The sequence below is a fragment of the Lutjanus erythropterus genome, chromosome 8 (genome assembly GCF_056507025.1).
Source record: "Lutjanus erythropterus isolate fLutEry1 chromosome 8, fLutEry1.hap2, whole genome shotgun sequence".
In the NCBI taxonomy this organism is placed as follows: Eukaryota; Metazoa; Chordata; class Actinopteri; order Lutjaniformes; family Lutjanidae; genus Lutjanus; species Lutjanus erythropterus.
The window spans coordinates 36,677,279-36,692,697 of NC_139324.1; the positions used below are offsets into that span (position 1 = coordinate 36,677,279).

Genomic DNA, 15,419 nt, shown 5'->3' on the forward strand with positions numbered 1-15,419 from the left:
GAAATGTCAACTAGGCTGGATGAACTTTAATTCTCTGTTGGAGACTAAGATCCAGAAACTAGAGAATGAGGCACACAATGACACGCAGGAGAAATATATAAGACATTTGAATGCTGAGAAAATCAGACAGCAGGAGTCACTACAATCAGAGATAAGGGCACTTGGGCCTGAGTTAAAAAATATGAAGGCTGAGAAAATAAGACAGGAGGAGTCACTACAGTCAGAGACAGATGTGCTTAAGTCTGAGTTAGAATATGTGAATGCTGATAAAATCAGACAGCAAGAGTCACTACAGTCAGACATAATTATGCTTGAGTCTGAGTTAAAAGATTTGAATCCTGAGAAAATCAGACAGCAAGGGTCACTACAATCAGAGACAGATGCACTTGAGCCTGAGTTAAAAAATATGAATGCTGAGAAAATCAGACAGCAGGAATCACTACAGTCAGAGATAAGGGCGCTTGAGTCTGAGTTAAAAGATGTCAATGCTGAGAAAATCAGACAGCAGGAGTCACTACAGTCAGAAATAAATGCGCTTGAGTCTGAGTTAAAAGATGGGGAGAAAAAAGTGCAGGCAGAACTCACAAATGTATATAGTCAGTGGAAGGAGCTCAAGTCCCACTTACAGAATGGGACAAAGAAAATAGCTGGTCTTCGTGCAGAGATAATCAGGCAGCAGGAGTCACTTCAATTGGAGTTAAATGTTGTGAAGGCTGAGAAAATAAGACAGCAGGAGTCCTTACAGTTGGAGGTAAAAGCCCTCAAAGTGGAGTTAGAAGATGTAAGGGCTGAGAAAATTAGGCAACAGGAGTCACTACAATCAGAGATAAGGGCACTTCAGTCTGATTTAAAAGATAAGAGGGACAAAGAGAACTACCTCATACAAAAAGTGGAAATTCACCGGGCAGAACTCACAAATTTAAATAGCCAGTGGAAGGAGTTCAAGTCCCAGTTACAGAATAAGATGCAGAAAATAGCAGGCAACAGGAGTCGCTCCAATCAGAGTTAAGGGCTACAGGAGAACAGCCATCTATCTATCTAGCTATCTAGATCTAGCTATCTAGCTATCATATCCATATTGTCATATTTCATTGAAAATGAAAAAAAAAAGAAAAAAGTAATGGACTATTTTTTAATTTATATTACTGTGATACGACATTATTATTATTTTTTTTCCCTTCTTTTTTCTTTTAAGGATCCTTACTTGTAACTGGGAACTGTTGCATTATGGTGTTGTCATGTTTATTTCAATTAGATATCTACAGTAAATACTTTTAGAGTAGATAAGTGTTATATCCACAGTGACCTAATATGTCAGACATTTGTCTTTCTCTTGTTTGGTATATATTTAAAAGTACATTTAAACCGGGTTTTCTAGATATGAGTTACTTTTATTTGTCGTGTTTCAAATGCGTTGTCTTATTTTCTAATGCTTAACATTTTAATTCAATCTGATAAAATACTTTTTCACTGGATATTGGACTTTTCTCAGGGCTTTAATTTTGAAATTCTACATCAGACTTCCCTGAAATTGTGTGAGAGCCACTCTGAGGTGGTGTACTATCAATCTGAAAGGTCTGTGGAAACAGGCAGTTTCTTTTTAATATCAGTCTGAATTTAGATGTAAATACTGAATATACTTTTATATTAATTGCATGGATTGTATTCATTTGTATTGTTTTGTTTAAATAATTAATAGACTGGTTAATTAAAATCCCTTTCCTCAAGGAATATTTTTCCTTTAAATAATAGTTTTGTTTTTTTAATGTCCTCGCTTCCGGGGTTGACGTGTCACGTCATCACGTTCCGCTCAGAGGCTATGGCGCTTCCTGACTGGATGGTAACGCTGGTGGGCACCGCATCCTTCTTGTGTTTCTTATTTTTATGTGTTCGCTACAGACGCTCGGGACTCGTGTTTTGGAGGAGACTGTTGAGCAAAATAATGGCTCGCACGGAGAAGCCGTTGTTCCGAATCGCGTGAGTACAATATGGCCTTCCGTAATGAAACAAGATTTTGTTGTTATCGCGGCGATTCTCGTTAGCGTAGCTGAGCAACTACTAGCCATTCTTCTTCAGAGAGAGGCCGTCCCACCAAACTGTATTCAAATATGGTCTAATTTTAACTTGCTTTGCCAGTCGACATAAGTACTTCCCTGAAATTAGGGTCTTAAACCTTCCCGAAACCGATAATAGCTATGATAGTTTTATTCGGCATACATATGAACCCCAAACTTAGATTTTGACGACCAGTTTGTATTAGGATATATTGTTGTGACATACAAACCATTTAACGTTAGCTAGACATCTCATAATTGGTGCTGTATATTTTAACTCATCTTTGACGAATCGAAATAGCATTTTAACTAAGGTAGTTAGCTAGATTAGTACTGTGGCCACGCTAAATGTGTACTTATTTCGAGGAGGATAATTCACTTGAGTAGGCGTGACCTGCCTGTCTTTTGAAAGGTAGTAACTACATGGTGGAGTCCTGTGTTTAATTATCAGCCCCTGCTACCAGACACAGTGTTTGCTAGCCTTTTGAACTGTTTCCCAGGTACACACTCTACACCAGGACCAGGCTTGGCTACATGTACTACAAGAGGCAAATGAGGAAAGCCCGAGAACATTACCCTGCTGGTCATTCCACAGCTCAGCCCATGGAGTTCAATGGTACGGAGCAGTTTCCCATCTTCATACAGTGTTGCTTCTATGTTTCCTGGTTATTTGAGGGGGGGTATGTTCAGTCTCAAAAACAGAAAAGTCCTTGTGTTTGGGTGAAGCATGGTGCATTATGTCCTATTTAATTGCCATCACCATTAGAGCAAATGTGCTTTAATTTCAAATGTACTATGAACATTATAAGTATAGCTGTGAAGGGACAGTTCCACCCAAAATCATGCAGCTGATTTCTCCAAAACCTGGAAATTTACACCAAAACAGTCTAGATGAATAAATTGTATTTCAGGGTGAACTGTCCATTTAATTCCACAGGTCTACTTCTACCATTCTAGTTGAAAAAGTTTAATGTTGTACTCAGCACCTTATTTGTAATCTTTGTCTGCCCACAGGAATCAAAATCATTCCCATCTCGGTACTGTCTGACAACTACAGCTATCTTGTGATTGACACAGCCTCTAGTGTTGCAGTTGTTGTAGACCCTGCAGACCCTCAAACCGTGCAGGTGAATGGTTTTTTTTTGTGTGTGTTTTTTTTTTGTCTGTAAGGGGTTTTCAGATCTTTGCAGGGCTCAACAATAAGGATTGCCTGCATGCTCAGGGCATGTCAGGCAAGTAATATTTTTTTGTGCACAAATGGCAGAAAATATTGGTTTTGGCATCTCAAATATGGAGAAGTACCACTTTTCTTCTTTTTATTATTATATTATCTTTTGTTTTAGACTGACAAAACAAGACGTTTAACATCACCTTCAGACATCAACTTGGAGTTTGGCTTTTTTTTAAACTATTTTCTGACATTTATAGACTGTACAGCCCTAGATTAAACCCAACAATTAACTTTAGTGTATGTTGTTTTATGATAACTGCTAATGAATTAAACAATTTGTACAGGGGGCAAATCAAATTTGACTCTGGGTAAGTAGACTTCTGACCTACTTGACTGACCAAGCAAGTGATAAAACAAAAACATTAACATTGAACCCTGTATGTTACCAAGCAGAAAATGACCTTTTCTGTTCACTGCAGCTGTAGCTATTGATTGTCACCAGGGTGGGAAATTAGCACCAGTCAAAAGCCAGTAATATATGAAAGCGGCTGGTAGATATCAGACACAAAATAATGATTTACTGCTGAGCGGCTGGTGAATTTGAACATTTGTTTGTCAGTGGTCGGTACACACTTTGGAAATTCAATCTCCCACCCTGATTGCCAGTAGCTGTGGCTGTAGTGAATGAGCACATTTTGTAAGTGAATTTTTCACTACCTCATCCAAAAAGAAAAATAACCCTAGGCACACAAAATAAGACAATTTGTTATCTTTTTCAGAAATAAATAATCTGCACATAGTGCTGGTACAGTAAAAGTCAGCGGCTACTTTTTTAAAATAGTCTCAGTACTTTCAATACTATTAATGGGACAATGGCTATTGTATGTTTTAAACACATGGTATTGGCAAAGTATTGATACTTTGCACTGATCAGGCTCTAAACACATTCTCAGCAGCATCCATTACAATATTTGAATAAAATGCTGCTGACGTGTTGTCCATGCTTTCACAAAATATTAACACAATGATATTTTTCCTAAATAATAATCAGTAATGTGGGTATAATGACTAAAAGGCAAATAATAGAAGAGAGATAACAGTCTGGTAATTTCAGAAAATTACATCACTTTTCTGAAATGCAGCCTTTAAAAACAGGAAAAGAGAACACTTATGACATATCTCAGTATAACAGTATCTAGCGTCTTATCACAATATGGATATAATATCGATAATTTGCCCTGTCTACTTGAAGGTTTTTAACAACAGTTGTAATTTTTCAGGCGGTCCTTGAAGAAGAGGGAGTGACATTAGAAGCAATACTCTGTACACACAAGCATTGGTGAGTTATATAGTTTTTATACGTAGATATTATTTTAATGGCTTGTTTGTTTTTCAGGTTTTACGTATAGAAAGATAAGGAGATTTTACGAAGTGTACAAGCTCACATTATTTTGAATACATTTGAAAATGAGATTTATAGACATTCTCTCATATTTTAAAACCGTTCAGACTCAAGTAAAGAATATGTGGTTGAAAAGGCTAAGTGTAGATTTAAGGCCAAAACAAATACACAATTTTCTAATGTGTCCACAGCACTGACAAGCCTGTGCTTTCTGTTCCGTTTACAGGGATCACAGTGGTGGAAACAAAGGGTTGAAAAGGCTTCACAGCTCATGCAGAGTTTATGGAAATGCAGCTGATAACATTCCTGGCCTCACACAGTAGGTCCTGGCTCGCACAGTGCAGCACACTGCTTCACACTGCTTCACACAGCATTAGTCTGACTGTACTGAGTCCTGTCTTGTTCCCTCTGTCAACACTCATAGCAGCTGACTTCACGGTAAATTATCATGGCATGATAAACTGTTCCGTTATGTCTGAGGGGCCTGTGGCCCAAACATGAAGGTCATCTTAAGCCTGACAACAAACCACTGGAACAGAGTGCATTTTCCAAAATGATGACAGATTTGACTGCATAAACCAGAAAACAAGTTGTTTGTCATTTATTTTGATTGGCAAGTACTTTAACAAAACAATTGTTTCAGTGAAGGGGCATATTTTGTGTTTTAGATATGTCAGTTTTGTTTTTTATTAACTTTGTTTAGGATAAATTGATTGACGATAATTGTAGAAATTTACTAGCCCTTTCTGCTTGTTAGGTAACTAGCTGTTCTGGATGTGCTAATGCACCATTTATATCAGCCACAAATTGTCGAGTTTCCTTTCATGCGATTGTGTAACACAGTTCTTTTAATAGTACTTTCTTTTCTTTTCTTTTCGTTCCCAGCCCGCTCTCCCACAAGGACTCGGTAACAGTTGGCCGTATGCACTTTAAGGCCCTCTTCACTCCTGGACACACAGTTGGCCACATGATCTACCTCCTGGATGGCCGGGCGATCGGCACCCCCTCCAGCCTCTTCTCCGGTGACCTGGTGTTCCTCTCTGGATGTGGTGAGTTACAGGAGCCAGATTTTATGTAAAACACAGAAGAGATGCACAAAATACAGAACAAGAGAGACTTGTGTCTTGCGTCCGTTTGATGTGCAATCATTCTAAACCTAATGTGGGTCTTTGTAACCGTCTAATGAGCCACTGAATGACTGAAAGGAGTTAATGAATCGGCTGTTTGCTAATGCTAAATAGGCGTCATCATGTTCTCGAAACAGCCCGTGAAAAGAAATGCATCACTTCATGCAGAGATCTACCCACAAGAGATTTAATTAAAGGAGCTCTCTAAAACATCATAAAGACTACAAAATTATTCTAATTAAAATTATAACTTTTTTAAATGCCTTAAATATGAATTTTGGAGGTCTTGTTTTGTGTGGTCTTTGGTGTGCTGCAGAGTTAATACTACAGTAGTATCAGTTTTACTAAACACAGCCTCTTCATGTATACTAAATATATTAAACTTTAAACTGTATTTTTATTAGTTATGAATAACTAGACGTAAAATACACAAAATCAACAATATGTATATATTAAACTTGAATTAAGAAAAAGAGCTCAAATTTACATAAAATGCTGCCTATATAACTGAAAAATAAAAACTATTTAAAAAACCATCTTCATTATGGTCTGTATAAAAAGAAAAATCCTATCAGCCCATATCAAACAACAGATACAGATATAGACTGATGTAGTTGTGATAGGTCTGTATCAGCCAATAATATCAGACAAGACAATACATTAAGGATTAATAACTTTCATGACTTCTGATCAGTCAGAAATTGGTGACAGTGACAAAGGGACAGTTCACCCCCAAATCAAAAATGCATATCTTTCCCCTTGTACTGGAATTTAGTCATGTAGGTTTTTTGTTGCGAGTTTTGGGGATATCAGCTGTGGAGATGTCTGCCTTTTCTCCAATATAATGAGACATTGTGGTGCCCAAAGCACCAAAAATACATTTAAAGAATTAAGAACCACTATCTGTCTCCAAAAAAATCATGAGCTGGTTACTCAAGATAGTTCATGCAGGAACTACATTGGTCCAGTGGATTCTAAAGTAGTTCCTAGATGAAACTGCTCACAACAAAGTGGATATCTTGTGTAACCAGGTCATGATTTTTGGAAGGGGACACTGGTTTTTGTTTTCAGATGTATTTTTTTGGTGCTTTGAGCACCACAAGCCGAGTGCCATGTAGTCCCATTATATTGGAGAGAAGACAGACATCACTACTGCCTGTATCTCCAAAACTCTGTAACTCACACCAAACTCACAACCGAATTGTCCCTTGAACTTTAATTGGCCAATTTAAAACTCAAACTCTGTATTTTAAGTTTTAAATTGAACTCCAGACTCTAAAAAGGGTGAAATCTGGCCTTCTAAATGCAGATTCAGCACCTTGAAAACTTTTATATATCCTGTTTTGAACTCAGAATGACTTGAAGTGAGTAAAACCAGTTGTTGTTGTTGTTGTTGTTTTCAGGGAGGATGTTTGAAGGCAATGCCACAACAATGCTGTCATCTCTGGACACAGTCTCCTCCTTAAGTGATGAAACTCTATTATGGCCTGGTAGGAAAATCTTCTCAGTTGTCAGAGTGTGTCAGTGTTTGTGTGACGTGGTTTGAATGGTTTGATTTCAATACTTATGAAGACAGACTATACAGGATTATATGGGGACTTCTATAGGCTGTAAGCATGTAAGTGTGGTGATGCCTGTGGGCATGATTTTTGATTTTCGTGTCCCCTGGCTATCCCTCAGGTCATGAGTATGCAGAGGACAACCTGCTGTTTGCTGCTGAGGTTGAGCCACGCAACGCTGCCAGGGAAAACAAATATCAGTGGGTGCTGCAGCAGCGAGGCCAGAAGCTGTGCACGGTGAGAATGATACATCACCATTGTTATGCCTCCCTAGCACGCCGTCCCAGAAAGCACTCACGTCGTCCAGCACCTGGGAAGAAGGGGCTTATCACCTGCCTAAAGTGTGCGTGTTGTCAGTGCCCGAGTGCTCGCTCTCCTCTCACTTCCTCCTCTTCCAGGCTCTCACAGTCAAGACTCATCTCTGATACAGTCTGCAGCGGAGCAAAGGTTCACAGTTGAGAGAAGTGCCTATCCAGAATTTAGATGAGTTTTTATCTGCCATCTGTACAGCACGGTACTGCAGGCAGTTTCACACATTTTCACCTCCCTCAACTTTTGTACAGAAAATTCATTAAAGGAGGAATTTGTACGTCCAAAAATAAGTCCTGCGGTCCAAATATATATCCGTATTAAATAGGCTGAAATTCTATTCAATATAAGATTTATGATTAAAGCAACCATGCCCCTTAATTCACAGACTCAAGGAAGCTCAGGCAGACTGCTAGAACCCTGCAGAAAGACACAAGCACGGCATTATAATTTGACAATAACAAGTCATGAGGAGGCCTAGAAGTTGATCAGCTGTTTGCAGCCGTCAATTATCCACTGCTCTGAAAAATACACGTGCAATTCAACTGTTAAAAATATCTACTTCTTCTAAAAGATTATTAATGATCTCTTGTGACTCACAAACAGAGACTTCCTCATTTAGGGAACATTCAGTATTAATTTGAACACTAATTAACGTGAAACAGCTATTCTGGACTGGAATCAGATTCAGAGGAGGACACCGTGGCTGTAGTGTTACTGTCAGAGTAAGGAGGATTTCAACTTAACATGTTCCTTAATTTCTGATGACATTTTATGATTTATTATAGTAAATATATCTGAATAATTATCTGAATTGTTTCTCTGAATTGTGTGCAAACTTGGTACATGAAATGTGGCTGGTCTGATTCCTCAGAAATAGTTTTTGACATATTTTAATCTCTTAGATTGTTTTTGAACGTGAGCATGATTGGCAGATCAGGGGTACGCTAAAGAAAAGAGCAGGCTAAGAAACAGAAAGTTTTGCTTTTAGCAGAGTAGCTTAAAATATTAACGATTGTAAGATAGTTGTATAAACTGATGCTTCAAACACCTAAAACAGGGCTGGGCAGTATATTGAGTTTTTACAGTACGTCATTATATTTTTAAAGGAGGTAGATGACGAAGCAATGCAATTTATATTGATATAAAGCCAAGCCGGTGTTTGCAGCTCTCCTCTCTCACGCTCTCCACACAACCCCGACCCCCCTCTCCCTACGCCACGCGTGCAAACCCAGCCTGACTCGCTCACACGTCCTGCAGCATGGAAAGAGACAGAGCATCGGTCTGCACCTAATTTGACGAAGAACTGGTTTGCAAAAAGAAAAACAATGGCTCGATTATTCGGCGATGGTTAGGATTTAAAAGATCAGATGAGCAGCAGAGCCACGTCATGTGGAGACAGTGCCACAGATGGGTTAATTCCAAAAGTGGAAGAATGTCAGATCTCTTAACTCACCACCTACAATGGCGCCGTAAACCGCAGTGCGATGAGTGTCTCAGTTTTAGCGTTTTAGTCACATGAGGTCCTTGCTAATATTAGTCCTAAACATAGTGGCTTAAATATGTAATTCCAGATATTGCTGGGTGATGTTGAATGAATTTCCAGACTATGTGGTTGTTAATATTTGAAGGCGTAACTGTGCAGTTTGACTTGGCTCTGTTGTAATAGGCTTTTTATTACAACAGACATTGTGAATTGTCTTAGTATGAAAAGCACAGATGTTACTAATAACATTAACAATGGCTCTGTTCTATTCAAGCATCCCAGTCAGCCATGAGAGTGTGACAGTGATCCAGCACGAACAATAGCAGGACCCTGAAACAGAAGCACCTAAATGGAAGTCAGCCACCATTCAGTTTAATATTTGCACCTGTGCCTTCCCTACAGTGACCTGCCCGCTGTCAGCAGAGCCTGTCACCCTGATTATTACACATTAATGTTGGGATTTGGTGAATTCTTACAACAGATTAACAAGTGTATCGGTTCATCTGGCTTGCTGTGATGCTACCTCAGCCTTGCTAGCTTTTTGACAGTGCTTCTGTGGCTGGATATCCATTAGCAGGAAGGAGTGGATGCTCAGAGAGCTTTACATTGAACAATATGATAGCTGAAATTCACTTAAACTCTTGAACTCACAGTTTTAGGTGCTTTTCTTTTCTGTGATCCATGGTTTTGTCATCTAGATTTGCAATCACTCTGGATTATGCTCAACTAAATGCATAAAATGGAAAGCTAAAGGGTGTTGTTGAGGATACGTTTTGCAGCAGTTGACGCAGGGCAGAGATGCAGAAATGCATCAGGCAGGAAAATTCACTTGTCACCCTCAAGTCTGTGCTCTTCGAATAAAAGAATGCCGTTGTGGCCGCTAGAAAGAAACTTATGCACATAATTTTTGAGGAGGGCTGCTTTTTGACCCGCGTTTCATTTTCAGAGTCCCTCCACCATCGGGGAAGAGAGGCAGTACAATCCATTCCTGCGCAGCCACTCTGCGGAGCTCCATCTGGCCCTGGGCCTCGAGCAATTCCAAGATGAAGACTGGACCCAGTTCAGGGCCCGGGTGCTGGAGGAGCTGCGAAAACGCAAAGACCTCTACAACAGGAGATAGTAATGGGAACACTACGACGAGAAGTTAGATAAATAGCAGCGAACCGGACAGGGGTACGAAAGCGGTGATCTGCTCTGAGGTACTGTATAATAGGCTCGATCTGTTAAAACAAACAGGTTTTGTAAATTTAAAGGGGCATTAAGTTGCATTTTGACCTTCATCAGGCTGTACCAGAGACCACTAGGAGCATAGTCATTATTACATGACACCAATCCTAACATGAGTCAGTAAGCCTATTACCTCTCCATATACTGTGTATTATGCTGAATTTGTGTTTATTGACAGGATCATGCTCATTTATTGCCTCTATAACATAGACAACAGTACAGTAGATTCGCATGACTAGATTTTTATGATTTTACAAGTAGGTACAACCAGATTTTTTTGATGACTCATGGTTTAATTTAGCATGTTAGGTACTCTGTTTAGTTTTAAGGCAAGCACTACATTGTTTTAAAAGCCGTTGATGCCGGCTGTATTTGGTATGCTGGTTTATGGTGCTGCTAAAGTGAAATTACCTTCTCCATGTGATTTTTGGACTTAAGTATTTGAGCATGAATGTTTGATTTTGATATATAATTTTTTAGCAATAACGGTACCATTAATTTAACAAATGACAAACTTTGCTGTCATTCTTTGTGTTAAAGTCAGCACAGTGTATCAGGAAAAACACTTTAAAGTAACCTTTCATGTGAACCTTAGTTTGCTGGATCTAAGAGCCAATTCTGTTTTTATTAGCAATGTGACAGATCTGATCCAATATCGGTATTGGTGCCTGATATTGACATAAGACATACATCAGGAATTGGACTTGTGTCATCGACCTGCATTCCGATCTAAACTCCACAACGCCGTGTGTTTTGTGTTTGTAAATACTACTCTGAACTGTGTGAACTGAGCGCTGAGAAGAAAGAAATGGAGAAGGAGTTATACTGTGACTAACCGCTTGGTTGTAAAAGGGACTAGAATTATTTCTTGTCATGACAGCAGTAAGTTCTTGCTTCGTAACTTTTGATTTTCAGTGCAAAACCTTTACCAAAAAAAAAAAAAATCTGAATGCCTTTACTTCATATTGTTGGCAAATGGCCATGGTATAAGTGGGATAATCAACTTGTAGGTGTTTAACACACACCTGCGTGTTGAGTATCCCTCACATCTACAGCTAGAGTGAAGACATGTACTAGCCACCTCCCTCATGGTGTAACAACAAACCAGCGCAAAAATGACAATTGCCGACAAAAAACACTTTGTTCTGAGCAAATAACATTTTCATTATGGGACATAAAATAGCAAACTTAAACTCTAAGCAATGCATCATGGGAAATTATACCAAAGAGGGCTGTCTCTCAGCCTGTCTGCTGCACATTTACAAGCCACAATCCTAAAGCGCTGCACAATGGCTGAAGTATGCCATTGCACAAGTTACATTACAGAGACTACTATGATAATAATGATGATAATAATAATAATAATAATAATGATAATAATAATCATCATCGTCGTCATGGAAAAATTTATTGGAGTTGGATTGGAACTGAAAAAAAAATGGATTGGTGCATCTCTAGTTTTGATTTAAAAGAGATTTGTCTCGGAATTTTTAGTTTTCCCCCCCCCAAGAAGTTTTTTTTCACAATTCACTTGTGAACCAATGTGAATTTATCTGAATCTGAGCAGTTCCCAGATATTAGAGGTGAATCATCCCCATACCTAACAAATAATGTCAGCCTGGGAACCAGACGAATCTGCTGTGAGCTCATGTTTTCATTTGCTCTGGCGACGCCAGGCTGCTCATTCGTGCCTCTCAGCACAACGCTCCACATTTGGAATCGTACCGTGTTGCACTATGTGAATGTGAACAGCAGCATGTGAAGGATTTGACTGTTACTGCATTGTAATGTATGATACATGACTGAATTGCTGTTGAAGGGACAATTCCTTGTGTTAGCTTGTAGAATTTTTCATAACTGCCAACAGTTGTAATGGAGACAGTTAAACATCAGAGTGATATTGAATCAAACAAATCTGCAGCCATGTTTTTTAATCGGTTTAGACTTTTTGTTTGAAATGTGTTTAAGATGGTGATGAAAGCTCTTTTCATTTTCTTTCTAAAATGAGAATGCAATGTGACATTGACTGGAACTCACTTTAAATTTTCAGAAGGAATGTTTTTATAGCCAATTTGAATCTTTGAACGCAAAATTGTAGATATTTTTTAATATATTGGTAGATTTATTATGCTGTGGCAATACAAGGGATTGAAATGTTTTCAGTATAATAAACTGTCTTCTTCCCATGCACGTATTTCTGTTGCTTTTTTGTATGTGTTTTTATTAAGGGCGTGTAAAGCGGCCCCCGTTAACGTGAAGTTGGGTGAGAAAGCAAAGGAATAAACCTTTAAACCTTTGAGGAGATCTGAACGCTCTTCAGATTCCTCCGTTGCTCCTGCAGAAGGGCTCGTACCAAAGCACCTTGTCCCCTGGTGATTGTTGACTAAAGTGTTTTTCTGTTTGTTTGATGCAGATTCGCATCTTATTTGCATATGTTTGAGTTATGAATACCTCCACATGGGAGACTGTTTTACTTCAGGTTACGTTTTAATGAGGAAATATGAAAGTAAACTGCTTCATTAGAGCTGTGTATGCGTTATTTGTTGTCTTTATGAGTGTTCAAAACTGACAGCTGACTTATTTTTCCCACTGCTGTAACTTCCCTCAGCGCAAATAAGAGCATAACCTACTTTATGCACATGCAAGAGATACACTATTAAAAAAGGTGAACTGAACGTTCTGTCGACAAAGCGGTGTAATAAAATGTAAGAACAAGCTGTAGGATTACAAACCAGTGTGTTGTGTCTAATGGGCACCACATTTTAAGTCTTCTCTATAAATTACAGGGACACTGATGATTTTAGCATAAGCAATAAAAGAAAAAAAAATGACGATGCAGTTTTTTTTCCTACCAACATTGTAAAGTTATTGAAAACCTGTGATGCATTTTCTACAGTCAGAAGCTCCTCAAACTCACAGGCTGTCAGTACTTCAAAAAATAATGAATAAAAACCTTTAAAACAACCACAAACTGCTGCCCTGACTAACACAAACTCAGTCCAAGTACAATTTACTGCTCTGTGTCTTCCAGGTTGATGGCCGTTACTATTCCCATTTTATTTTATGATTATTCCTCCATTTAGGCGTTTCTCAGCAAAGACATTTTGACACGTCATGGTAGTAAAATCACAGGTGTAAGTGCTAAAAATAATGACGGCTAAATTCCATTTAGGCTGCTTCGGTTCAGAGCAGTCGTTAATGTTATTAGTAACACCTGTGCTTTTCCCACCATAACAAGTCAAAACTTCTAACCATTCCAGATGCAACTTTTGTAAATCAAATATTTTGGAATTTATCACATACTTTTGGAGTTTTTATTAGGCTGCATTCAGTTGTCATTAAGATAAGATAAACCTTTCTCAATCCCTGGAGGGAAATTCAGGTGTCATAGCAGCAACAACAAGACTGAAACTCAGGTAAGGAACATTCAGAGAGTAGAAGTACAAGAATAATAAAATAAGAATAGAATAACAGTGAAAATACAAACTATAATATAAATACTAAATAGTAAAACTGTAAATGTGAAAGATATCAAAAAGTACATAACAGATCAAACGTATGAAACAGTCAAAAAGTACATAGAAGTGCTCTTCATCTTTGCTAGTTCATCACAGAGGAGGTGGGAGGGGTTCTCCAGAATAGCATCCAGCTTCCTCTTCGTCCTCCTCGTTTTCTGCTCTGTAACCACCTCCAAATTGTCCAGTTCTACCCCAACTACAGAGCTCGCCTTCTTCTGGCATCCCTTGTGACTGGTTCAGACTGGTGCGCACGTTCAATGACCTGAGCCTCCTCAGGAGGAACAGCTTGCTCTGTCCTTTCCTGTAGAGGGCTTCAGTCTTGTTAGTCCACTCCATTCTTCATGTGTACTCCCAGGAACTTGTAGGCATCCACCGATGGTGATAGGAGTAAAGAGCCTCTTTTTGCTTCATCTGCCATCAGGTCATGGTCCAGCTGCATCACTGAGAGCTTCTCAGCTAGTGATATGCACTCGAGAAGTCAGAGAACATAATTCTTATGGAGCTGTGTGGCCTCTCTAGATGTGTGTAGACTCTATGGAGCATGCAGATAATTGCATTTTCCATGCCAGTGTTTGTCTGGCATGAAAACTGCAGAGGGTCCAGGGAGCCAATCACCAGGGGCTTGAGGAGCTATAAGATCAGTCTCTCAAAGACCATGACGTGGGACGTCAGAGCAACTGGCCCGTAGTCATTGGGGGCGTTGGGGCATCCTTTTTTGGGCACCGGGACAATGCAGGAGGTCTTCCGAAGTTGGGGCACCTCCCTCAGCCTCAGGGAGAGAGAAGATTGCAAACATTAAACAAGACCATTTTCTCTTGTACATTGGTCTTGTGATATGTTAAGCAAATCTGTGCAAAAATTAATAAATAAATAAAACTGACATTGGACTGACTTGACAAAAGGGTGGCTTTTATCATAGGGCTAATGTGTGGAAATGTCTTGAAATCTCTGATGTCTTATCACATGAAGATACCGTGACCCTGTGGACACGAATGTCTTCTAGAACACAATGACTTTTCTTCAGTTTGTGGCTGGGACAGGGCCTTTCTGTGCAGTTTGCACGCGGCTGAATTTTTCTTTAGGCAATCATGAGAATCATTTTCCAAATCCAAAATGCCAGCATAATGAGATGTAGATATTAGGGTTTTCTGTTTGATTGTTCCCGTAGTGTTCAAAGCAGAGAACATAACAATTAAATAATATTGTTAAAGCTTATTCACAGCAGCCATTTTTACATGAAATAGAGCAGACAGGCTCTGTTCCATTCAGGTCAAACAGAATACAGGGTGCTGCTATTTGGCATGTTGGATCATTAGGAAAGGTTTTAACTACAATAAATGGAACAGGACCTTAATTAATTTCATTGGTAACACCTGTGTTTATCCCACTATTTCATGTTAGAATGGCTGCCATAAAAAAAGGTGTGTTAAGCTATTCATATGACTTTTTATTTTGTTTTAGCTTGTCTTTAATTCAACTGCATACTTCAAATGATAGTTCTGTCTCCTTATTAAACTAATAATAACAATGACATTTAATTAATATTTTCTTTTTTCATTTTGGGTT

General features: G+C 38.8%; 1 protein-coding gene across 1 annotated transcript; it reads left to right on the plus strand.

Moving 5' to 3' along the window:
- Nucleotides 1-1,804: 1,804 nt before the first annotated feature.
- On the plus strand, nt 1,805-11,139 carry pnkd (PNKD metallo-beta-lactamase domain containing). Its single transcript, XM_084725424.1, has 9 exons — nt 1,805-1,977; nt 2,555-2,670; nt 3,069-3,181; nt 4,506-4,564; nt 4,854-4,946; nt 5,513-5,676; nt 7,158-7,244; nt 7,435-7,550; nt 10,055-11,139. Exons 1-9 carry the CDS (start codon nt 1,820-1,822, stop codon nt 10,226-10,228), a joined length of 1,080 nt encoding a protein of 359 aa, XP_084581550.1. The 5' UTR covers nt 1,805-1,819; the 3' UTR covers nt 10,229-11,139.
- Nucleotides 11,140-15,419: the final 4,280 nt, after the last annotated feature.

Excerpts from the sequence above, each read along its gene's own strand:
- pnkd (XM_084725424.1), top strand. The coding sequence starts at position 1,820 with ATGGCGCTTCCTGACTGGATGGTAACGCTGGTGGGCACCGCATCCTTC. Across the intron at positions 2,671-3,068 it reads TCAGCCCATGGAGTTCAATG|GAATCAAAATCATTCCCATC; the intron begins GTACGGAGCAGT and ends GTCTGCCCACAG. Across the intron at positions 5,677-7,157 it reads GGTGTTCCTCTCTGGATGTG|GGAGGATGTTTGAAGGCAAT; the intron begins GTGAGTTACAGG and ends TGTTGTTTTCAG.